At 37.2% G+C, this 27,472-nt stretch overlaps 1 protein-coding gene across 7 annotated transcripts in view; it reads right to left on the bottom strand.

Annotated features, from left to right (window-relative positions):
* The window catches only part of RRAGB (Ras related GTP binding B), a 51,320-nt gene that overhangs the window by 21,371 nt on the left and 2,477 nt on the right, over window positions 1–27,472 (bottom strand). For 6 of the 7 annotated variants that reach the window (XM_082609553.1, XM_082609552.1, XM_082609554.1 and 3 more), the window contains exons 3-5: window positions 25,456–25,555; window positions 21,025–21,108; window positions 19,027–19,093 (exon numbers count right to left, since the gene is read on the bottom strand). In XM_082609553.1, coding sequence (XP_082465679.1) covers window positions 19,027–19,093; window positions 21,025–21,108; window positions 25,456–25,555 — 251 coding nt within the window. The remainder of the gene's footprint in view (window positions 1–19,026; window positions 19,094–21,024; window positions 21,109–25,455; window positions 25,556–27,472) is intronic. The other variant, XM_082609549.1, reaches the window with a different exon arrangement.

The following is a 27,472-nucleotide window of genomic DNA, read 5'->3' as shown; positions in this document are numbered from 1 at the left end:
CCTCGTAGGTCAGCAACAAGACAAGGTTGCCCACCTGCACCACTATTATTCAACATTGTTTTGGAAGTTTTAGCCACGGCAATCAGAGAAGAAAAGGAAATAAAAGGAATCCAAATCAGAAAAGAAGAAATAAAACTGCCACAGTTTGCAGATGGCATGATACTATACACAGAGAATCCTAAAGATGCTACCAGAAAACTGCTGGAGCTCATCAATGAATTTGGCCAAGCTGCAGGATGCAAAATTAATGCACTGAAATCTCTGGCATTCCTATACACTAAGGATGAAAAATCTTAAAGAGAAAATACAAAAACACTCCCATTTACCACTGCAACAAAAAGAATTAAATACCTAGGAATAAACCTATCTAAGGAGACAAAAGACCTGAATGCAAAAAACTATAAGACACTGATGAAAGAAATTAAAGATGATACAAAAAGATGGAGAGATATACCATGTTCTGGGATTGGAACAATCAACACTATGCAAATGACTTTACTACCCAAAGCAATCTACAGTTCAATGCAATCTCTATCAAACTACCAATGGCATCTTTCACAGAGGTAGAACAAAAAAATTCACAATTTGTATGGAAACACAAAAGACCCCGAATAGCCAAAGCACTCTTGAGAAAGAAAACTGGAGCTGGAGGAATCAGGCTCCCTAATTTCAGAATATACTACAAAGCTACAGTAATCAAGACCGTATGGTACTGGCACAAAAACAGAAATACTGATCAATGGAACAAGATAGAAAGCCCAGAGATAAACCCACACAAATATGGTCACCATATCTTTGATAAGGGAGTCACAAATATACAATGGAGAAAACACAGTCTCTTCAATACAGGGTGCTGGGAAAACTGGACAGGTACATGTAAAAGAATGAAATTAGAACACTTCCTAACACCAAACACAAAAGTAGACTCAAAATGGATTAAAGACCTAAATGTAAGGCCAGACACTATAAAACTCTTAGAGGAAAACATAGGCAGAATACTCTATGGCATAAAATACAGCAAGATCCTTTTTGACCCACCTCCTAGAGAAGTGGAAATAAAAATAAAAATAAACAAATGAGACCTAATGAAACTTAAAGGCTTTTGCACATCAAAGGAAACCATAAAGAAGACGAAAAGACAATCCTCCAAACGGGAGAAAATATTTGCAAACGAAGCAGCTGACAAAGGTTTAATCTCCAAAATACAGAAGTAGCTCATGCAGCTCAATATCAAAAAAACAAACAACCCAATGCAAAAATGGGCAGAAGACCTAAATAGACATTTCTCCAAAGAAGATATACAGATTGCCAACAAACAAATGGAAGAATGCTCAACATCATTAATCATTAGAGAAATGCAAATCAAAACTACAATGAGATATCGTCTCACACCAGTAAGAATGGCCATCATCAAGAAATCTAGAAACAATAAATGCTGGAGAGGGTGTGGAGAAAAGGGAATACTCCTGCACTGCTGGTGGGAATGTGAATTGGTACAGCCACTATGGAGAACAGTATGGAGGTTCCTTAAAAAAATATAAATAGAACTACCATACGACCCAGCAACCCCACTACTGGGCATATACCCTGAGAAAACCATAATTCAAAAATAGTCATGTACCAAAATGTTCACTGCAGCTCTATTTGCAATAGCCAGGAGATGGAAGCAACCTAAGTGTCCATCAACAGATTAACGGATAGAGTAGATGTGGCATCTATATACAATGGAATATTACTCAGCCATAAAAGGAAATGAAATAGAGTTATTTTTAGTGAGCTGGATGGACCTACAGTCTGTCATACAGAGTGAACTCAGAAAGAGAAAAACAAATACCATATGCTAACACATATATATGGGATCCTAAAAAAAAATGGTTCTGACGAACCTAGGGGCAGGACAGGAATAAAGACGCAGACACAGAGAATGGACTTGAGGACATGGGGAGGGTAATGGGTAAGCTGGAATGAAGTGAGAGAGCAGCACTGACATATATACATTAACAAATCTTGTACAGCAGAAACTAACACAACATTGTAAAGCAATTATACTCCAATAAAGATGTTAAAAAAAGAAACAATGATAGTATAGAACAAACAGAAATCAGAAGATAAAATGGCAGTACTAAGTACTCATCCATCAATAATCACCCAAAATGTAAATGAACTGAATTCACCAATCAAAAGACACACAGTAGCTGGAGAGGCTATGAAACAATACTCAACTCTGTGCTGCCTCCATGAGATTCACCTCAGATCTATAGGCTTTTTGTAAACAGACAGAAGATGATAGTCTTAGCAAATGTCAGTGAAAACAAAGTGGGTGTAGCCATACTCATATCACACAAAATGGACTTCAAGCCGAAAAAGGGTAGTAAGAGATAAAAATGACATAACAGTGATTAATATGGGAGCACCAAAATATATAAAGAAATTATTAACAGAAGTAAGAAAACAAATTGACAGCAATGTGATAATAGTAGGGAACTTTAACACCAATACCCCACTTACATCAATGGATAGATCATCCAGACAGATGGCCTTAAATGAAGAAAACACTGACCTTAAATGAAATATCAGACCAGATGGATTTGTTAGATTTGTACAGAACATTCCATCGAAATGCAGCAGAATACAAATCTTTCTGCACATGGAAGTTTCTGAGAGATAGACCATATGTTGTAACACAAAACAAGGCTCAATAAATTTAAGAAGACTGAAATCATATCAAGCATCTTTTCTGACAATGGTATGAAACTAAAATCAACTACAAGAATAAAGCTGGAAAAATAACAAATATTTGGAGACTGAACAACATGTTACTGAACAATATTGGGTCAATGAAGAAATCAAAGGAGAAATCGAAAACTACCTGAAGGCAAATGAAAATATGACATACCACAATCTATGTGATCCAGCAAAGTGGCACAAATAGGGAAGTTTATAGTAATACAGGCCTACCTCAAGAAACAAGAAAAATCTCAAATAAATAACTTTACACCTAAAGGAACTAGAAAAAGAAGAACAAAGCCCAAGATCAGTAGACGAAAGTAAATAACAAAGGTCAGAGCAGATATAAATAAAATAGAGACTAAAAGGACTAGAGAAAAGGTCAATGAAATTAACAGTGGGTTCTTTTGAAGGATAAAAAAACCTGACAAACCTTTAGCTAGACTCACAAAGAAGAAAGAGAGAAAATCCTGATTAAAAAAAAAACAGAAATAAAAGAGAAGAGTAACAAAAGATACCACAGAAATACAAAGGATTATAAGAGAATACTATGAACAGTATATTCCAACAAATTGGACAACCTAGAAGAAATGGACAAATTCTTAGAATCATACAACCTTCTATAACAGAACCATGAAGAAACAGTTTGAACAGACTGATCATTAGTACAGAGATTGAAACAGTAATCAAAGAGCTACCAAAAGAACAAAGTCCAGGACCACATGGTTTCACAGATGAATTCTACCAAACATTCAAGGAAGATTTAATACCTATCCTTCCCAAGCTACTCCAAAAAACTGAAGAGAAGGGAACACTTCTTAACTCATTTTATGAGGCCAACATTACCATGATACCAAAACCAGACAAAGCCAACACACACAAAAAGGAAATTACAAGCCAATATCTCTGATGCACACAGATGCAAAAATCCTCAATAAAATAATAGCAAACCAAATACAATGCATTAAAAGCATCATGCACCATGATCAGGTGGGATTTATTCCAGTTATACAAGGATGGTTCAACACCTGCAAATCAAGCCATGTGATATACCACATTAACAAAATAAAGTATAAAAATCATGATTATCTGAGTAACTGCAGAAAAAGCTTTTGACAAGATTCAACACACATTTATGATAAAACTCTCAATAAAGTAGGTATAAAAGGAATGTACCTCAACATAATAAAGGCCATATATGAAATACCCAGAGCTAACATCATATTCAATGGTGAAAAACTGAAAGCTATTCCTCTAAAATCAGGAACAAGACAAGAATGCCCACCCTAGCCACTTTTATTCAACATAGTATTGGAAGTCCTAGCCAGAGCAATTAGGCAAGAAAAGGAAATAAAAGACATCCAAATTGGAAAGAAAGAAGTAAAACTGTTACTATTTGTAGATGACATGATTTTATATATAGAAAATTCTGAAGTCTCCACCAAAAAAAACTATTAGAAATAAGAAACAAAGACGTTAAATTTGCAGGATATGAAATCAATATACAAAAATCTGTTGTGTTTCTATACACCAATAATGAGCTAGTAGAAAGAGAGATTAAGTAAACAATACCATTTATAATTGTGACAAAAAGAATAAAATACCTAGGAATAAATTTAACCAAGGAAGTAAAAAAGAACTGTACACTGAAAGCTATAAATCAATGATGAAAGGAATTGAAGAAACAAATAAATGGGAAGATATTCTCTGCTCTTGGATTAGAAGAATTAGTATCATTAAAATGTCTCTATTACCCAAAGCAACATAAAAACTGAATGCAATCACTATCAAAATTCTAACAACATTTTTCACAGAAATAGATCAAATAATCCTAAAATTTGAAATTTGTATGGAACCATGGAAGATCCCAAATAGCCAAAGCAATCCTGAAGAAAAGAACAAAGCTGGAGGTACATCACTCCCTGATTTCAAAATATACTACAAAGCCACAGTAATCAAAACTGAATGGTATTGGCAGAAAAACACACACAGAGCAAGGAACAGAATTGAGAGCCTAGAAATAAACCCATGCATATATGGACAATTAATTTACAACAAAGGAGCAAGAATTCACAGTGGAGCAAGAATAGTCTCTTCAATAAATGGTTTTGGAAAACATGAAGAGTGACATGCAAAAACGTGAAAATAGACCAATATCTCAAACCATACAGAAAAAATAACTGAAAATGGTTTAAGGATTTCAACACAAGATTTGAAACCATAAAAGTCCTAGAAGAAAACATAGGCAGTATGGTCTTTGATACCAGTCTTAGCAATGTCTTTCTAGATATGTCTCCTAAAAGGAAACAAAAGCAAAAATAAACAAATGGGACTACATCAAAATAAAAAGCTTCTGCATAGCAAAAGAAACCATCAACAGAACAAAAAGGCAACCTACTGAATGGAAAAAGATATTTGAAAATCATATATCTGATAAGCAGTTAATATCCAAAATACATAAAGAATTCATACAAACTCATCAACAACAAAACAAGCAACCTGACTGAAAAATGGGAAGAGCAGGGCTTCCCTGGTGGCGCAGTGGTTGAGAGTCCATCTGCCAATGCAGGGGACATGGGATTGTGCCCCGGTACGGGAAGGTCCCACATGCCGCGGAGTGGCTAGGCCCATGAGACATGGCCGCTGAGCCTGCACGTCTGGAGCCTGTGCCCCGCAATGGGAGAGGCCACAACAGTGAGAGGCCCGCGTACTGAAAAAAAAAAAAAATGGGAAGAGCACCTGAATAGACATTTTCCCAAAGATATACAGATGGCCAACAGGCACATGAAAAGGTGATCGATGTCACTGATTAGTATGGAAATGTAAATCTAAACCACAATAATATACCGACTTACGCCCCTTAAGATTGCCTATTATCAAAAAGGCAAGAAATAACAAGTGTAGAAATAACAAGTGTAGAAAGGGGAACCTTCATATGCTGTTTGTGGGAATGTAAATTGGTGCACAGACTATGGAAGAAATATGGAGAGTCCTAAAAAAACAAAAATATGGACTTCTCTGGTGGTGCAGTGGTGAAGAGTCTGCCTGCTAATGGAGGCGACACAGGTTTGATCCCTGGTACAGGAAGATCCCACATATCATGGAGCAACTAAGCTCATGTGCCACAACTACTGAGCCTGCACTCTAGCACCTGTGAGCCACAACTACTGACGGCCACGCACCTAGAGCCCATGCTCTGCAACAAGAGAAGCTACAGGAACAAGAAGCCTGCACATCACAAAGAAGAGTAGCTCCCACTCAATGCAACTAGAGAAAGCCCGTGTGCAGCAACAAAGCCGAAAATAAATACATAAGTAAATAAATAAGATGTAAAAATACATCAAGAATAGAACTACCATATGATCCAGCTATCCCACTTCCAGGTATTTATCCAAAGAATATGAAAACTCTAATTTGAAAAGATACATGCACCCCTATGTTCACTATGGCATTATTTATAATAGCCAAGATATGGAAACCACCTAAGTGCCCATCAAAAGATGAACGGATGAAAAAGATATGGTATCGGAGGAGGAGTTTCAAGATGGTGGAAGAGTGAGACGCGGAGATCACCTTCCTCCCCACAAATACATCAGAAATACATCTACATGTGGAACAACTCCTACAGAACACCTACTGAATGATGGCAGAAGACCTCAGACCTCCCAAAAGGCAAGAAACTCCCCCACGTACCTGGGTAGGCCAAAAGAGAAAAGAATAAACAGAGACAAAAGGATAGGGATGGAACCTGCACCAGTGGGAGGGAGCCGTGAAGGAGGAAAGGTTTACACACACTAGGAAGCCCCTTCGTGGGCGAAGACTGCGGGGAGTGGAGGGAGGAAGCTTCAGAGCCACGGAGGAGAGCGCAGCAACAGGGGTGTGGAGGGCAAAGCGGAGAGATCCCTCACAGAGGATCAGTGCTGACCAGCACTCACCAGACTGAGAGGCTTGCCTGCTCACCCGCTGGGGTGGGTGAGGGCTGGGAGCTGAGGCTTGGGCTTCAGAGGTCAGAACCCAGGGAGAGGAGTCGGGCTGGCTGCATGAACAGAGCCAGAAGGGGCTAGTGCACCACAGCTAGCCGGGAGGGAGTCCAGGAAAAAGTCTGGAGCTGCCGAAGAGGAAAGAGACTTTTTCTTGCCTCCTTGTTTCCTGGTGTGTGAGGAGAGGGGATTAAGAGCGCTGCTCAAAGGAGCTCCAGAGATGGGCGCAAGCTGCAGCTATCAGCACGGACCCCAGAGACAGATATGGGATGCTAAGGTTGCTGCTGCAGACACCAAGAAGCCTGCATGAAAGCACAGGTCACTATCCACACGTCCCCTCCTGGGAGCCTGTGCAGCCCGCCACTGCCAGGGTCCCGTGATGCAGGGACAACTACCCCGGGAGAACACACGGGGCACCTTAGGTTGGTGCAACATCATGCTGGCCTCTGCTGGTGCATGCTCGACCAGCACTCCGTTCCTCTCCATCCCCAATGCCTCAGTGAGCCAGAGCCCCCGAACCAGCTGCTCCTTTAACCCCGTCCTGTCTCAGCAAAGAACAGAGGCCCTCAGGCGACCTATAGGCAGAGGCAGGTCCAAATCCAAAGCTGAACCCTGGGAGCTGTGCAAACAAAGAAGAGAAAGGGAAATGTCTCCCAGCAGCTTCAGGAGCAGTAGATTAAATCTGCACAATCAACATGATGTACACTTCATCTGTGGAATACCTGAATAGACAACGAAACATCCCAAATTGAGGAGGTGGACTTTGGAATCAACGATGTATATATTTTTCCCTTTTTCTCTTTTTGTGAGTGTGTATGTGTATGCTTCTGTATGTGATTTTGTCCTAGGGGTCTGTCCATCAATTTTTTTTTAATTTAAAAGGTTTTTTTCTTAATACTTATTTTTTATGTTAATAACTTTATTTTATTTTACTTTATTTTATTTTATCCTCTTTCTTTCTTTCCATTTTTTCTCCCTTTTCTTCTGAGCTGTGTGGATGAAAGGATCTTAGTGCTCCAGCTAGGAGTCAGTACTGTGCCTCTGAGGTGGGAGAGCCAAGTTCAGGACAGTGGTACACAAGAGACCTCCCAGCTCCACGTAATATCAAACGGCGAAAACCTCCAGAGATCTCCATCTCAACACCAAGATCCAGCTCCACTCAACGACTAGCAAGCTACAGTGCTGGACACCCTATGCCAAAAAACTAGGAAGACAGGAACACAACCCCATCCATTAGCACAGAGGCTGCCTAAAATCATAATAATGACACAGACACCACAAAACACAGCACCAGACGTAGACCTGTCCACCAGAAAGACAAGATCCAGCTTCATCCACCAGAACACAGGCTCTAGTCCTCTCCACCAGGAAGCCTACACAACCCACTGAACCAACCTCAGTCACTGGGGACAGACACCAAAAACAACGAGAAATACAAACCTGCAGCCTGTGAAAAGGAGACCCCAAACAAAGTAAGTTAAGCAAAATGAGAAGACAGAGAAACACATAGCAGATGAAAGAGCAAGGCAAAAACCCACCAGACCTAACAAATGAAAAGGAAATAGACAGTCTATCTAAAAAGGAATTCAGACTAATGATAGTAAAGACGATCCAAAATCTTGGAAATAGAAAGAAGAAAATAAAAGAAACGTGGAACAAGGGCCCAGGAGAACTAAAGAGCAAACAAACAGTGATGAACAACACAATAAATGAAATTAAAAATTTTCTAGAAAGAATCAATAGCAGAATAACTGAGGCAGAATAACGGATAAGTGACCTGGAAGATAAAATAGTGGAAATAACTATGGCAGAGCAGAATAAACAATGAAAAGAATTGAGGACAACCTCAGAGACCTCTGGAACACCACTAAATGTACCAACATTCGAATTATAGGGGTCCCAGAAGAAGAAGAGAACAAGAAAGGGACTGAGGAAACATTTGAAGAGATTATAGTTGAAAACTTCCCTAATATGGGAAAGGAAAGAGTTAATCAAGTCCAGGAAGTACAGAGAGTCCCATACAGGATAAATCGAAGGAGAAACATGCCAAGACACATATTAATCAAACTATCAAAAATTAAATCCAAAGAAAACATTGTAAAAGCAGCAAGGGAAAAACAACAAATAACATACAATGGAATCCCCTAAAGGTTAACAGCTGATCTTTCAGCAGAAACTCTGCAAGCTGGAAGGGAGGGGCAGGACATATTTAAAGTGATGAAGGGGAAAATCCTACAACCAAGATTACTCTACCCAGCAAGGATCTCATTCAGATTTGATGGAAAAATTAAAACCTTTACAGACAAGCAAAAGTTAAGAGAATTTGGCACCATCAAACCAGCTTTACAACAAATGCTAAAACAACTTCTCTAGGCAGGAAATACAAGAGAAGGAAAAGACCTACAATAACAAACCCAAAACAATTAAGAAAATGGTAATAGGAACATACATATCGATAAGTACCTTAAATGTAAATGGATTAAATGCTACAACCAAAAGACAAAGACTGGCTGAATGGATACAAAAACAAGACCCATATATATGCTGTCTACAAGAGACCCACTTTAGACCTAGAGACACATACAGACTGAAAGTGAGGGGATGGAAATAGATATTCCATGGAAATGGAAATCAAAAGAAAGCTGGAGTAGCAATACTCATATCAGATAAAATAGACTTTAAAATAAAGGATGTTACAACAGACAAGGAAGGACACTACATAATAATCAAGGTATCAATCCAACAAGAAGATATAATAATTATAAATATATACACACCCAACATAGGAGCACATAAATACATAAGGCAACTGCTAACAGCAATAAAAGAGGAAATAGACAGTAACACAATAATAGTGGGGGACTTTAACACCTCACTTACACCAAAGGAGAGATCATCCAAAATGAAAATAAATAAGGAAACAAAACCTTTAAATGATACAACAGATGAGACAGATTTAATTGATATTTATAGAACATTCCATCCAGAAGCAGCAGATTACAGTTTCTTCTCAAGTGCACACGAAACATTCTCCAGGACAGATCACAAATTGGGTTACAAATCAAGCCACAGTAAATTTAATAAAACTGAAATCATAGCAAGCATCTTTTCTGACCACAATGCTATGAGATTAGAAGTGAATTACAGGGTAAAAAAACGTAAAAATCACAAACACATGGAGGCTAAACAATACGCTACTAAATAACCAAGAGATCACTAAAGACATCAAAGGAGCAAACAAAAAATACCTAGAGACATACGACAATGAAAACACGACGATCCAAAACCTATGGGATGTAGCAAAAGCAGTTCTAAGAGGGAAGTTTATATCTATACAAGCTTACCTCAAAAAACAGGAAAAATCTCAAACAAACAATCTAAATTTACACCTAAAGGAACTAGAGAAAGAAGAACAAACAAAACCCAAAGTTAGCAGAAGGAAAGAAATCATAAAGATCAGAGCAGAAATAAAGGAAATAGAAACAAAGAAAACAATAGCAACAATCAATAAAACTAAAAGCTGGTTCCTTGAGAAGATAAACAAAATTGATAAACCATTAGCCAGACGTATCAAGAAAAAGAGGGAGAGGACACAAATCAATAAAATTAGAAATGAAAAAGGACAAGTTACAACAGACACCACAGAAATATAAAGCACCCTGAGACTACTAAAAGCAACCCTGTGCAAATAAAATGGACAACCTGGAAGAAATGGACAAATTCTTAGAAAGGTATAACCTTCCAAGATTGAACCAGGAACAAATAGAAAATATGAACAGACCAAACACAAGTAATGAAATTGAAACTGTGATTAAAAATATTCCAAAAAACAAAACTCCAGGACCAGATGGCTTCACAGGTGAATTCTATCAAACATTTAGAGAAGAGATAACACACATCCTTCTCAAACACTTCCAAAAAATTATGGAAGAAGGAACACTCCCAAACTCATTCTATGACGCCACCATCACCGTGATACCAAAACCAGACAAAGATACTAAAAAAAAGAAAATTACAGATCAATATCACTGATGAATATAGATGCAAAAATCCTCAACAAAATACTAGCAAACAGAATCCAACAACAAATTAAAAGGATCATAAACCATGATCAACCAGGATTTATCCCAGGGAGCAAGGATCCTTCAATATTTGCAAATCAATCAATGTGATACACCATTTAAACAAATTGAAGAAGAAAAACCATATAGTCATCTCAATAGATGCAGAAAAAGCTTTTGACAAAATTCAACACCCATTAATGATAAAAACTCTCCAGAAACTGGACACAGAGGGAAACTGCCTCAACATAATAAAGGTCATATACGACAAACCCACAGCCAACATTGTCCTCAATGGAGAAAAACTGAAAGCATATCCTCTAAGATCAGGAACAGGACAAGCATGTCCACTGTCACCACTATTATTCAACATAGATTTTGAAGTCCTAGACACGGCAATTAGAGAAGAAAAAGAAATAAAAGGAATACAAATTGGAAAAGAAGAAGTAAAACTGTCACTCTTTGCAGATGACATGATACTATACATAGAGAATCCTAAAGATGCCACCAGAAAACTACTAGAGCTAATCAATGAATTTGGTAAAGTTGTAGGATACAAAATTAATGCACAGAAATCTCTTGCATTCATATATACTAATGATGAAAAGTCTGAAAGTGAAATTAAGAAAATACTCCCATTTACCACTGCAACAAAAAGAATACAATACCTAGGAATAAACCTACCTAGGAAGAAAAAAGACCTGTATGCAGAAAAGTATAAGACACTGAGGAAAAAAATTAAAGATGAAACAAACAGATAGAGAGATATACCATGTACTTGGATTGGAAGAATCAATACTGTGAAAGTGACTATATTACCCAAAGCAATCTACAGGCTCAATGCAATCCCTATCAAATTACCAACAGCATTTTTCTCGGAACTAGAACAAAAAGTCTTAAAATTTGTATGGAGACCGAAAAGACCCCGAATAGCCAAAGCAGTATTGCGTGAAAAAAAAACAGAGCTGGAAGAATCAGAGTCCCTGAGTTCAGACTATACTAAAAACCTAAAGTAATCAAGATAATATGATACTGGCACAAAAACAGAAACATAGATAAATGGAACAAGATAGAATGCCCATAGATAAACCCATGCACCTATGATCAACTAATCTATGACAAAGGAGGCAAGGATACACAATGGAGAAAGACAGACTCTTCAATAAGCGGTGCTAGGAAAACTGGACAGTTACATGTAAAAGAATGAAATTAGACCCTAACACCATAAAAGCAGCAAGGGAAAAACAATAAGTAGCACACAAAGGAATCCCCATAAGGTTAACAGCTGATATTTCAGCAGAAACTCTCCAAGCCAGAAGGGAGTGGCAGGACAAATTTAAAGTGATGAAGGAGCAAAACCTACAACCAAGATTACTCTACACAGCAAGAATCTCATTCAAATTTGACTGAGAAATTAAAATCTTTACAAACAAGCAAAAGCTAAGAGAATTCTGCACCACCAAACCAGCTTTACAACAAATGCTAAAGCAACTTCTCTAGGCAGGAAACAAAAGAGAAGGAAAAGACCTACAATAACAAACCGAAAACAATTAAGAAAATGGGAATAGGAACATACATATCGATAATTACCTTAAATGTAAATGGATTAAATAATCCAACCAAAAGATACAGACTGGCTGAATGGATACAAAAACCCAGGTCAGACGTTGGGACACATACAGACTGAAAGTGGGGGGATGGAAAATGATATTCCATGCAAATGGACATCAACAGAAAGCTGGAGTAGCAATTCCCATATCAGACAAAAAAGACTTTAAAACAAAGACTATTACAAGAGACAAAGAAGGACACTACATAATGATCAAGGGATCAATCCAAGAAGATATAATAATTGTAAATATTTATGCACCCAACATAGGAGCACCTCAATACATAAGGCAACTATGAAAAGCTATAAAAGGGGAAATCGACATTAACACAATCATAGTAGGGGACTTTAACACTCCATTTTCACCAATGGACAGATCATCCAAAATGAAAATACATAAGGAAACACAAGCTTTATATGATACATTAAGCAAGATGAACTTAATTGATATTTATAGGACATTCCATCCAAAAACAACAGAATTCACATTGTTCTCAAGTGCTCATGGAACATTCCCCAGGATAGATCATATCTTGTGTCACAAATCAAGCCTTGGTAAATTTAAGAAAACTGAAACCGTATCAAGTATCTTCTCCAACCGCAACACTATGAGAGTACATATCAATTACAGGAAAAAATCTGTAAAAAATACAAACACATGGAGACAAAACAGTACACTATTAAATAACCAAGAGGTCACTGAAGAAATCAAAGAGGAAGTCAAAAAATACATGGAAAAAAGTGACAATGAAAACAGGATGACCCAAAACCTATGGGATGCAGCAGAAGCAGTTCTAAGAGGGAAGTTTATAGCAATATAATCCTGCTTTAAGAAACAAGAAACATCTCAAATAAACAACCTACCCTTACACATAAAGCGATTAGAGACAGAAGAACAAAAAACCCCAAACTTAGCTGAAGGAAAGAAATCATAAAGATCAGCTCAGAAACAAATGAAAAAGAAATGAAGGAAACGATAGCAAAGATCAATAAAACTAAAAGCTGGTTCTTTGAGAAGATAAACAAAATTGATAAACCATTAGCCAGACTTATCAAGGAAAAAATGGGAGAAGACTCAAATCAATAGAATTAGAAATGAAAAAGGAGAAATAACAACTGACAATGCAGAAATACAAAGGATCATGAGACATTACTGCAAGCAACTCTATGCCAAAAAAATGGACTACCTGGAAGAAAAGGACAAATTCTTAGAAATGCACAACCTTCCGAGACTGAACCAAGAAGAAATAGAAAATATGAACAGACCAATCAGAAGCACTGAAATTGAAACTGTAATTAAAAATCTTCCAACAAACAAAAGCCCAGGACCAGATGGCTTCACAGGCGAATTCTATCAAACATTTAGAGAAGAGCTAAAACCTATCCTTCTCAAACTCTTCCAAAATACACCAGAGGGAGGAATACTCCCAAATTCATTCTACGAGGCCACCATCACCCTGATACCAAAACCAAAGATGTCACAAAAAAAGAAAAACTACAGGTCAATATCACTGATCAACATAGATGCAAAACTCCTCAAAAAATACTGGCAAATAGAATCCAACAGCACATTAAGAGGATCAGACACCATGATCAAGTGGTGTTTATCCCAGGAATGCAAGGATCCTTCAATATATGCAAAGCAATAAACGTGATACACCATATTAACAAATTGAAGGAGAAAAACCATATGATCATCCAACAGAGGCAGAAAAAGCTTTTGACAAAATTCAACACCCATTTATGATAAAAACCCTGTAAAAAGTAGGCATAGAGGGAACTTTCCTCAACATAATAAAGGCCATCTATGACAAACCCACAGCCAACATCGTCCTCAATGGTGAAAAACGGAAACCATTTCCACTAAGATCAGGAACAAGACAAGGTTGCCCACTCTCACCACTCTTATTCAACCTAGTTTTGGAAGTTTTAGCCACAGCAATCAGAGGAGAAAAAGAAATAAAAGGAATCCAGATCGGAAAAGAAGAAGTAAAACTGTCACTGTTTGCAGATGATATGATACTATATATAGAAAATCCTAAAGGTGCTACCAGAAAATTACTGGAGCTAATCAATGAATTTGGTAAAGTAGCAGGATACAAAATTAATGCACAGAAATCTCTTGCATTCCTATACACTAATGATGAAAAATCTGAAAATGAAATTAAGAAAACACTCCCATTTACCACTGCAATGAAAAGAATAAAATATCTAGGAATAAACTTACCTAAGTAGACAAAAGACCTGTATGCAGAAAATTATAAGACACTGATGAAAGAAATTAAAGATGATACACATAGATGGAGAGATATACCATGTTCTTGGATTGGAAGAATCAACATTGTGAAAATGACTCTACTACCCAAAGCAATCTACAGATTCCATGCAATCCCTATCAAACTACTAGTGGCATTTTTCACAGAACTACAACAAAGAATTTCACAGTTTATATGGAAACACAAAAGACCCCGAATAGCCAAAGCAATCTTGGGAAAGAACAATGGAGCTGGAAGAATCAGGCTCCTGGACTTCAGACTATACTACAAAGCTACCGTAATCAAAACAGTATGGTTTGGGCACAAAAACAGAAATATAGATCAATGAAACAGGAGAGGAAGCCCAGAGATAAATGCACACACATATGGTCACCTTATCTTTGATAAAGGAGGCAAGAATATACAGTGGAGAAAAGACAGTCTCTTCAATAATTGGTGCTGGGAAAACTGGACAGCTACATGTAAAAGAATGAAATTAGAACACTCCCTAACACTATACACAAAAATAAACTCAGAATGGATTAAAGACCTAAATGTAAGACCAGACACTATCAAACTCTTAAGAGGAAAACATAGGCAGAACAATCTATGATATAAATCACATCAAGATGCTTTTGACCCATCTCCTAGCGAAATGGAAATAAAAACAAAAATAAACAAATGGGACCTAATGAAACTTAAAAGCTTTTGCACAGCAAGGGAAACCATAAACAAGACGAAAAGACAACCCTCAGAATGAGAGAAAATTTTTCCAAATGAAGCAACTGACAAACGATTAATCTCCAAAATTTGCAAGCAGCTCATACACCTCAATATCAAAAATCAAACAACCCAATCCAAAAATGGACAGAAGACCTAAATAGACAATTCTCCAAAGAAGATATACAGATTGCCAAGAAACACATGAAAGAATGCTCAACATCAGTAATCATTAGAGAAATGAAAATCAAAGCTACAATGAGATATCATCTCACACCAGTCAGAATGGCTATCATCAAAAAATCTACCAACAATAAATGCTGGAGAGGGTGTGGAAAAAAGGGAACCATCTTGCACTGTTGGTGGGAATGTAAATTGATACAGCCAGTATGGAGAACAATATTGATGTTACTTAAAAAACTAAAAATAGAACTACCATACGACCCAGCAATCTCACTACTGAGCATATACCCTGAGAAAATCATAATTCCAAAAGAGTCATGTACCAAAATGTTCACTGCAGCTCTATTTACAATAGCCAGGATATGGAAACCACCTAAGTGTCCATCGACAGATGAATGGATAAAGATGTGGCACATATATACAATGGAATATTACTCAGCCATAAAAAGGAACGAAATTGAGTTATTTGTAGTGAGTTGGATGGACCTAGAATCTGTCATACAGAGTGAAGTAAGTCAGAAAGAGAAAAACAAATACTGTATGCTAACACATATATATGGAATCTAAGGGAAACAAAAATGGTCATGAAGAACCTAGGGGCAAGACGGGAATAGAGATGCAGACCTACCAGAGAATGGAGTTGAGGATATGGGGAGGGGAAGGGGTAAGCTGGGACAAAGTGAAAGAGTGGCATGTCCATATATACACTACCAAATGTAAAACCGATAGCGTGGGAAGCAGCCGCATAGCACAGGGAGATCAGGTTAGTGTTTGTGACCACCTAGAGGGGTGGGATAGGGAGGGTGGGTGGGAGGGACGCAAGAGGGAAGAGATATGGGGATATATGTATATGTATAACTGATTCACTGTGTTATAAATCAGAAAGTGACACACCATTGTAAAGTAATTATACTCCAATAAAGATATTTTAAAAATGTATATTAGTAAGTGAAAGAAGGCAATATGGGGATTTCCCTGGTGGTCCAGTGGTTAAGACTCCATGCTTCCAATGCAGGGGACACGGGTTCGATCCCTGGTCAGAGAACTAAGATCCCACATGTTGCGTGGTGCAGCCAAAAAGAAAAAAAGGGGAAAAAAAAAGACGCCAATATGAAAAGGCTACATACTGTGTGATTCCAAGTTTATGACATTCTGAAAAAGTTAAAACTGTGGAGATTGTAAGAAGATTAATGGTTGCCAGGAGTTAAGGTGGATGGAGGGATGCATAGGCAGAGCACACATGATTTTTAGGCCACTGAAACTACTGTGTATGATACTATGATGGTGGATTCATGTCATTATATATTTGTCCAAACACATAGAAAGTGCAATACCAAGAATGAACCCTAATGTAAACTATAGACTTTGGGTAATAATGTTGTGTCAATGTAGGTTCATCACTTGTAACAAATGTATCACTCTGATGGGGAATGTTAATAATGGGGGAGGCTATGCACATGTGGAGACCGGGGGTAATGGGAAATGTCTATACTTTTTGTTCAATTTTGCTGTGAATCCAAAACTGCTCTAAAGAAGTAAAGTACTAGGAAAGAAAAAAAGAAAAGATGTGGTATCTATATACAATGTACTATTACTCAGCCATAAAAAAGATGAAAACTTGCCATTTGCAACAACCTGGATGGATCTTGAGGGTATTATGGTAAGTGAAATAAGTCAGATGGACAAAGACAAATACCATATGATCTCACCCATGATATAAAAAACAAACAATAAATAAAATAAAGTAAATAAAACAAAAACAAACCCATAGACACAGAGAACAGAGTAGTGGTTACCAGAGGGAAAGGGGCAGTGGGGAGGGCAGACAGGGTAAGGTGGTCAACTGTATGCTGATGGATGGATAGAAAGTAAATTTTTGGTTGTGAGCATGCTGTAGGGTATACAGAAGTAGAAATATAATGTTGTACACATGAAACTTATGTTATAAACCAATGTTACCTCAACAAAAATTAAATCTTAAAAACTAGACAAAAATAAAACAATTAAATAAATAAAGGAAAGAAAAAAGATTATATTTAAAGGTTTTTGTCATAGCCACCAAATACTGTGTGTGTTAATCTACTATGGTGTAACTTTCAATGCTTTGCTCACTGTGTGGTACATGGTAGGTGATCAACAGAGGTTTGCTGAATGAATGTTGAATAGATTTCTAGAAAACCAGAATAATCAGTGTACTGGGGTGGGGGTTTCTCGTGAATTTAGTTTTCTACATTTCTGGAGGCTATCCTGAAAATCTATAGATTTTCTTTCCTACAGGAAAGAATCTAGCATGAAACCTGGCATATAGCATGCTCTCAATAAACAGCAGTTCCTTTAAAAAAAATCATGAACTTAGCTTCTAGTCCTACACTTTGCTATTAAGTAGCTGTGCCTTATCTGTAAAAATGACAATAACGTTAGTGCCTAAAAGCAAAGGACTTGAACTAATTTCTTGACACAGATTACAGAATTGGAAGAAATGATACTGAGGAAGGATTTACATGGAGAAAGCTACTAGGGTGTTATCCATCTGCTAGCAATAAGGAAGTCATTTTCTTATTTGTTATTCTTTCAACAAATATTCATTGAGCACCTATTCCATGGCTGGCTCTATACTAGGAGCTGGGAGACACTGAGCTAATTATAACATGTATTTATTTTGTAGGTACTCTTGAAATATATACATATATATATATGAAATATATATATATATATATATGGTATATATAATATATATATACACACATATATATACATATATTTAATCTTAATCATCAAAACAACCACACGAGTTGGTACTACCATTATTCCTATTGTACGGATGAAGAAACTGTAGCTCAGAGAGTTTAAATGATCTATCCAAGATAACACAGCTAACAGAGCTGAGATACAAACCCCAATCTAACTCCATAGCTTAGGCTCCTAACCACTGTGCACTACATGTTGCTGCTTCAGTACAGAGATGCAAGGGAGCACCATATGCACAGTGAATGTGTATTTATGATAGGATATTCTGGAAGTGTCTTGGACATGAGAGGAAAAACTGTCTCCTATTCCTCCAACAGTGGGAAACTCAGCTGGAGAACTGAGGTCCAATCAACAGTGCCTGGACTGCCTGGAGATAATTATTGAAATAACTAAGAATGAGGCGGTATGGAGCGATGGCTAAGAGCTCAGGACTGGTGTGAGGCCACCTGAGATAGAAACCTAATTTCTTCACCAGAAAAAGAGAAGAATGTTCGATCCCATACTACAGATACCTAGATACAGCTTGTGTGAGTGCTGCTTAAACATGTCACATACAGAGGGCATTTTCACAATGACATGAAAGTCAGAGATCTTTATTTAATCAAGTGCCAATTCTGAAGTAATTTCTATCTAATGTAGCTATTACAAATGATAGTTATTTTAATGTATTCTCTGTACTGATTATACTACATACCATGATTATTGACATTGGCCTCATGAAGAATTAAGCAGATGGTACTTACCCACCACAGTCCCACAGGTTCAATACCAGGTTTCCCAGAAATCGAACATGAGAATGTTCTACATCAACTGGAAGATAAACATGACAAATCTAGTAATTGTAGCATGCGAGATGAAACTCAAAATAAGCAACGTGCTAACCCATGGAATTTAGAAGGACCAAAGTGGAGTGAAATGCTCAAAGCTACAACAAGAAGGTGATTTTCAGCTTAGTAGTGTGGTTTAGTGGCAAGGTGGGCACCTAAACTACCCTGAGCTACAGAACTGGCTCTCACGTAAGTCGTTTTACTTTTTAGTTGTTTTAGTGCTTAGAGCAGAAACAATCTCCAATTATAATACTGTTAAAATTTCAACATGTAAGACAGAAACATATACCATTTAATAGCTCTTTTCTGACCCACAAACACCTCCACAAAAATTTTAAAAATTTAAAAATTAAAAAAAGACAACAAAAACCAAATACAAAACAAACATAAAACATAACCAAACTCGCTCCCTCTATTGATTTCCTTATTTTGGTTAATGACCCTACCATTTTCCCACTTTGAGGGGGTCATTTTTGACTCCTCTGTCCACATTCAATTAATTGTTATTCCTTTGTAATCTCTCTCAATTCCACTCTTTGTTTTACAACCTGCTACTAACATTAAGGAAGGCCCTTACCTTCTCAAGCCTATACAACTACAGTAGCTCCATAATTACCTCCCACCAGGAAGCCTTACTCACTTTACTTCATCCTATAGGCTACTGCCAGATTCATCTTCTTAACACTACTTTGAACATGTCACTCCCCATTCAAAAAACTTTCAATGGCTCCTCCAGACCTACACGGGGGGCATTCAAGGTCCTTCAGAATTTGGCTTCCAATCTACCTTTATGTTCCCCAATGATTCACATTAACGAAGCCTTTTGCTCCAGTCCAATTTGGTTTATTCATAGTCCTCCCAAACCCCTCTACCACCCCAACCTCCAACATACCTTATATCAGGGGTCGCAAACTTGCTAATAGAAGCCAGGCCGGTAAACGTACAAGAGTGAAGCTGATCATGTATGGAGAGTAAATATCCACCCAAGGGGACGATGGAGTGGGTAGCAGTTACACAGCTCTAGCTCATTTGCCATGCAGGAACGTGGGCTCAGGATTACCAGATCTTTAAATTTTTCAATAGTAGTGGGAAATCCAGATTTTTAATGGAAACTTTTACATATTGATAACTAATTCCAATTTTTCTAAAACATTACACAGGCCAAACAAAACACATCTACAGGCCTTATCCAGCATACAGGCTGCCTGTTTGCGACCTCTGCCTTACACTTCCCTTCCCACCCTTTACTTTGCCTACTCTGTCCATCTGCCTAGAAAGTCCTCCCCACCTTTCTTCCAAAGTTAGATTCATCTTCTACAACCCAGCTTAAATCCCACCTCCTCTAAAAGCCCTACCTGGCCACCCCCACTTACCATCATCACTCCCTCTGAATTCATTTAAACATTTATTAAGCATCTACTCTCTGCCAGGCACTAAAAATCACAAGGAACAATAATGAAAATTCTTATCCTGGAAATTTCTCAAAGTCTAGCAATTATCATCTTTACAGTTTATGTAACAGTTAAACATCACACAGTGGTGTTTCTTCTATGACTACCTTGAAGCTGTTGCTTAAATTGACTGCTATCTAGCTTTTGTGCAATTTTATCTTCTCATAACCTAGATCATAAGCAGCAAAGCATTACTTAAAAAAAACATGGGCATTGGAGTCAAACAGTTCTTAGTTCAAATACCAGCTCTACCTCTCTGTGTGACCTTGGGTAAATCACTTAACCTCTGAGTATTAGTTTCCTCTTCTGTTAAAAAAAAGGTTGGAGGCATAGTATTGACCTCACATTACTGTGAGGATTACAGGAGTTATCATACATTAAGTGCCTGGCACGTAGTAGGTGCTCAAACTACTTCCCTTCTCCCCTTTACTTCCCCCTCCTTGGAAAAGGAATCATATCTTACATGTCTTTGTATTTCCAACAGAGTCTACGAGAGAGTAGGTGCTCAAACTGCTATTAATTTGAAGACTATGTAAACGGTCTAGTACTAAAAAAAAAAATGGAAAGAAGTGCTACTGAGAAAGGGAAAGACAATAATAAAAGAAGTGACAGGATTCAGCGACTGTTTAGATATGGAGCACATGGGATAGAAATCTGGTTTCTACTCCCATATCATAGAAATTGTTCTCATCAAGTGACCAATGGCCCCATTACCAAATCCAATGGACTTTTTAGTCCTTGTCTTACTTTCTGCAGCATGACACTGTTGACTACTCTCTTCTCAAAAAATTCTCTTCTCCTGGCCTCTGAGAGCATCACCTATAACCTCTCTGGCAGGTCCTCTTTCACAGGCTCCTATTCTTCTTTCTGTCCCTTAAATGCTGGAGTTCTTCAGGATTCCATCTTTGGCCACCTACTCTTCTCTCTATGTATTCTTCCCCCCAGGCAAGCTAATCAATTCATATCATCTTATTTACCACTTGGACACTGATAATCCATAAACATGTATCTATAATACAGATTTCTCTCTTCCCTTTCTGAATCATATACTGGACATCTTTACTTGCATAAACCACAAGTATCCCAAACTCAATGTATCCAAATATAACTCATCATCTGCCCATTCTTCCCACAAAATCTATCCTCTTTCAGTCCTCCTTAACTCAGTGAATTTAACCAGATGCCTAAGCCAAACACTAAGTTTCATCCTTGAGTCCACTCTTTCCCCCACCATTCCCCCCAAACCTACCAGCAAGTCACATTGACTCTACCTTTTAAATATCCCAAATCCATTTACTTCTCACCATACCCACTATTACCACCCTAACCCAAGTTAAGACCCTATCATCTCTTACCTGGTCTACTAAAAACATTTCCCTAATCTGTCAATCTGTTTCTTCCCTTGCCTCCCTCCAATCTATCCTCTATATTACAGGTATAATGATCTCTCCACAGTGCAGATTTTATTTCATTCTTCTTTAAAAAGAAAAAAAAACATGTCTCTGTCTATATATGACTCTATATACCCAGAAAACATAAGGCCAAAAGGATAACCTCAAATTACTAATGGTGGCTGTCCCTAGGAAGTAGGCCTGAGAATGAGGGACAGAGTAGACTCTCTACACTTCTGCAATGTTTGAATCTTTCACAAGTATTACTTTTCTAATTAAAATTGAAAATTAAAAATATTGAAATCTGATATTACTTTTGTTTGAAACTCTCTAAGCATTGCCCTCTACCCTCAGTTTAAACTACCTGACTTGGCTTATAGAGCATTTTATGATCTAACCCCCAATTTCTGCCTCCCTCTTGAGTCTCAGGTCTCCTATAGGGCCCTCTGGCTCTCCTAATCTTCCTGTCCTGCTATCATAACAGCAACTGAAAAGAACCAAGAACAGAGCTTTGGGAAATCACATACACTTATGGGGCAGAAAGAAGAAAATACTCATTTTTTTAAAAGGAAGGGATGGTTAAAGATAAAGGAATAAAACTAGGGTAATAAAGCATTAAATAAAAGCCAAGGGATCAGAGAATTTTGAGAAGGCAGGAAATCTTGGAGCCGTCAACAGTGTTTGAGGCTAAAATACTTCATAATCACATTTTTATTGACAAGTTTACTATTCCAACAAACACATTTTAACAGCCCCCTGATAAATAAATACCACCATTTTGTATCCTTACTTCAAATTTCAAAACACAGTACACTCTAAGTTTAACAAAATTAACCTGGACTTTTTTCAGCAATGACAAACTAAAGAAACACTAAAACATTCAAGGTGATATAATATTTTAGAATAAGTACTCTTTCACTACTTTTAAAGAAAATCAGTAACTTCACAAAAAGGAATAGTAAGTAAGAATCAACACACTATATGTATTTTTAATTAGTCTATAAGTTTAGCAAGTAGAACCAAGACCTTTCTTCAGCAATGACAAACTAGCTAGTGATACACTAAAGCATCAGGCCAACATAATATTTTGAAGTATACTCTTATCACCTTTAAGAAATACAGCACTTACTAACAAAGTATTATTGATAAAGGTCCCACTTGAGATATTCTTAAGGTCAAGAGCCCCGTCCCATCCACAGGAAGCTCCAGAAAAACATTGTTAAAATAAATGGCCTGCTTCATGTACAGGGTTCAGATAATTTGCAACATTCTCTTCATAACTTTTTAACGAATCTGCTGGATTATTTCAAAACTGTTAAATAGCATGACTAGCTCTGAAATTTGGGTTTTAAGACTATTCACCAGACTTAGGTAGTAAATCAACTCTGCTGATTAGCTAAAAACAAAAATATTAATTGGACTAGAGAAAAAGTACATCAATGAAATGTGCAGAATTTAAAACATAAACAGAAAGAAGTCTGCCAGGAATTGTGGCTGTAGAACAATGAATACAGTAGGAGCACAGATTGACATTCTAGCTCTAACACTTATGAGTTGCGTGACCTTAACTTCTAAGTCATACTTTCTTCACCTATTAAAATGAAGTTAATATGAGAACTAAAGTAAATAAAACACCATACAATAAACATTAGCTTCCTCTGATCTACTGAAACCATGTGATTATTAGGTCTAGATATTAAACTTGGAAAAATAGAAAAAAATAAAATACAGCAAATCAAAACAGGGAGAAGTTTGGACAGGTACTTTCTAGAAGGAAGTCTCTTGAGGCACAACAGGCCATAGGACCCCGTCCTGGCCAAAATTTTTGATAAATGACTTAGATGAAAACTACATGAGATGCTTATCAAGTATACAAACTGCACAAAGCTAGGAAGGATAGCTAACATATCAAATGAGAGAATAAGTAGCTAAAATGAAAATAGGATCCAACCCCTTTTCTATGGATAAGGAAACTGAGGCCCAGTGAGATAGTAACTTGTTCTGTATTTAAGTTAACCTTTCATGGGCTAAAACAATCAAAACTGAATAATTTAATAGAGATAAGCATTTATTCTTAGGTTCAAAATATTAACTTCACAAGAATCAGAAGGAGGATATGTTGTTTTAATAAAAATATATGTGAAAAGGAATTTTCTTTTTTTTAGTATGACTCAGTATGATGAAGGCTGCTCCACAGGAGAGTAGGGGATAGACTGTGCTAACAGTAGTGTGATGCCTATAGAACAAGAGACGTAACAGTCCTACTCTGCTCTGATTAGACCACATCTTCATTTAAATCTCATCACTAAAAAAATATAGACATATTCTAACAAGTCCTTAAAAATGCTTCAAAATGATGTCAAACGAGGAATAGATGAAGGAACTGGAGATATTTAACTTAAGGAAGATAATATTTGGGAGGCAAGGAATGGCTAGGATAGATTGAGACATTAATCATACTAAAATATTTACTGAGGCTCAAGAGAACAGAAAGTGTACCAGCTAACAGAAATAAATGGAAATAGATTGAGGGCTCTAAGAAATAACTTTCTAATCATTAAAGCTTCCCTAATTATGAGAGTCTATTCTACACTCCAAGCACGTTAAGAACAGAAATGAGGTTCCCTTCTCTTTTGTATCCTAGGTTCTGGAACATAGGGTGTTTTAAAAATGTTTGTTGTTCTTGAAACCAGAGATACCTTATGAAGTAGTGGGTGTCTTGTCCCTAAAAGTGTCCAAGATGCTAGCAACCCAGATCAGGAAAATTTGAAAGCCAGGTAAAGCAATGGTTTCGTCACCTAGAGGCCAAGGACCAAGGAAGAATCCAGAAATCCTTAGGTGCTACAAAATGAAAAGATGTTATAGCCTAAAGACAGAAAGGGTCTCCCAGGAGCATAGATCCACTGAACTGGCAGCCATGGCAGCCCAGCTAGCCTATACTAAGAAACAAGATTTAACATTCAAACCATAAAGGGCAAGGAAACATTTCTCAAGTCAAAGCTATAACTCCAAAGAAAACATCTATATGTATCCAGGAAGAGAAGTAGCAGAGTACAGATCTGGGTAACCTCCCTCTGACAGCCTCCCAAACCCAACAATTCACCTTTTAATGAAGACTAGGACTACTGCTTTATAAAATCTTAATGTTATGCTTGTTAATGCCTATAAATTAATTTCTGTTTATATAACAACTGTTAAAAACAAACACCCTCCCCCTCCTAAAAAATGAACAAACAAAAGGACCCCTATGCTTGTTGAGAAAGAGCAGGATAAAAACGAAGTTGGACAAGGTTATCCTATTTGGTAAGCAACCTAGAAAGGAAAGAACCTCCCCAAGAGAGCAAGCAGTAATAACCAGAATTAGGTCACATCCTTCTGAGAAGGAATGAAAAAAAAGGAAACATGCTCAAAAACAAATCTGTCAATCCCCAAGTTACTGCAACCAAGTGTGTTATGCGAATTATTAAGATCACCTGACTTTACAATAAGATAAAACATCTTACTTGTTGCACCAAGGCGACGTGTGTCTCTTGCAATATAATTTGCAAAGATAATAGACCTCATGCTGGTCTTACCAGACCCACTTTTACCCATCAACAGCACCTAAGGACAAAATGGGGAAAAAGAAAGGAAAGAAGTCAGCAATCAAGAGCAAATCAAGTCTAAAGGGATCTATTTCTCTCTTGCACTTGACGTTTCACTGAAGTGACAGTACTAATAACCTAGAGTGGATACTTGTAACTGACTAGTTCTCTGACCAGTGGTGAATGCAGAGGTACCGAGAATTCCAGAGGCCAGCCACTTACCTGTCAGGAGTCACACATTCTCTTGGTGATAGAATCACAGTGAATTCATTATGCTATTAATATATACTATCATGCATTCAGTACTATGTTAGCAAAATATCAACTTGAGAGGAACTCTCATAATGTAATGTTTTATGCACTGAACTATCTGGCAGGGTATTTCAGTATAACTGAAAGTTCTTTCTCCTCCTCAGGATCAACCTGACCACCTCTGCCCTTAATTTCATCCCTTTTACTTACCTTCATGATTTTGTTCCATTAATTACTCTTTTCTTTTCAAGAGTGTCCCATCGCCTACAGGATCAAGTCTTTAAACTACATATAAGACCCTCCTTGATCTGGCTTATCTACTCCTCTGCCCTCATCTTCTGATGCTCCTAGCCTGGAACTTGTCGAGTCCAGCCATACTGAACTGAACTGCTTTTAGTCCCTTTGATTGCTCCTGGTCTTTTTTTCATGCTGAACTCTCTACCAGTAACTTTCCACTCCCTTTTCTTCCTTCAGCTAAGCTCCACTTACCCTTCAAGTCTTGGTTCAGTAATCATCTCAAGAACTTCTCTGATCCCAATGCCCTAGGCTGGCTTAGATGTATTTCATCTCTGTCCTCCCATGACATTCTTATGACACTGCTAAAACCATAATGCATTGCAGTTATCCATTTTTTTTGGGTCTCTCACAAGACTCTGAGCGCCTGAATGGCAGGGAAAATCCCCTTTGAGTCTTCAGTGCCTAACATATAACAGATGCTCAAAATATGTTCATCAAAAGAATGAGCAAGCTATCAAAACAAAGGTATAAAACAAGCAATTTTTTAACAATGGAAAGGGTGAAGGTAAACACCTTGTCAATGACAGCATTTAATAAAGACAGAAAAACACCTATCAAAGATGCTGTAGATTCTTGCACTAGAGGGGAAATTGGGTGAGGTAACTTCTAAGAGTCTTTTCTAACTCAAAATTTATGAAATATAATTCTAATTACCTTGATTTTCAAACGAGAGGATACATGTTCTATCTTCAATTCCAAGGTATTTTATAAAGATTTCTCATTACAAATATAGGGAGTATTAATAAAAGGGTACTGCACTCAGGCTTAATCTATTTAGCTATATAACTTTATCTCACTAAGGAAACGTTACTGAGGAGATAGTCTAAAGTTGTTAGAAAAACGTTTTGCTTTTATTCTTTATCATTTACAAATTTCTGGTATTTTTAGGCATCCTTGTTGATAGCAACTTTAGACCAGCTCATCAAGAACATTTCCTTAGCAAACTGAAGTTATATAACTGACTTATTAGATAAAGTTAAGGCTAAATACAGTGTCTTTCTTTTTTTTGTTAATTGAAGTATAGTTGATTTACAATATTGTGTTAGTTTCAGGTGTACAGCACAGTGATTCATTTTTTTTGCAGATTATATTCCATTATAGGTTATTACAAGATATTGGGTATAATTCCCTGTGCTATACAGTAAATCTTTGTTGCTTATGTATTTTGTGTATAGTAGTTTGTGCCTGTTACTCTCATACCTCTAATTTGTCTCTCTCCCCTTTGTAACCACTAGTTTGTTTTCTATGTCTGTGGGTCTGTTTCTATTGTGTATATAGATTCATTAGTATTATTTTTTAGATTCCATATATAAGTGATATCATATAGCATTTGTCTTTCTCTGACTTATTTGACTAAGCATAATATTCTCTAGGTCCATCCATATTG

Source organism: Mesoplodon mirus (genome assembly GCF_964341445.2).
Source record: "Mesoplodon mirus genome assembly, chromosome: X".
Taxonomy (NCBI): domain Eukaryota; kingdom Metazoa; phylum Chordata; class Mammalia; order Artiodactyla; family Ziphiidae; genus Mesoplodon; species Mesoplodon mirus.
This window is presented reverse-complemented; position numbering and strand designations above follow the sequence as displayed.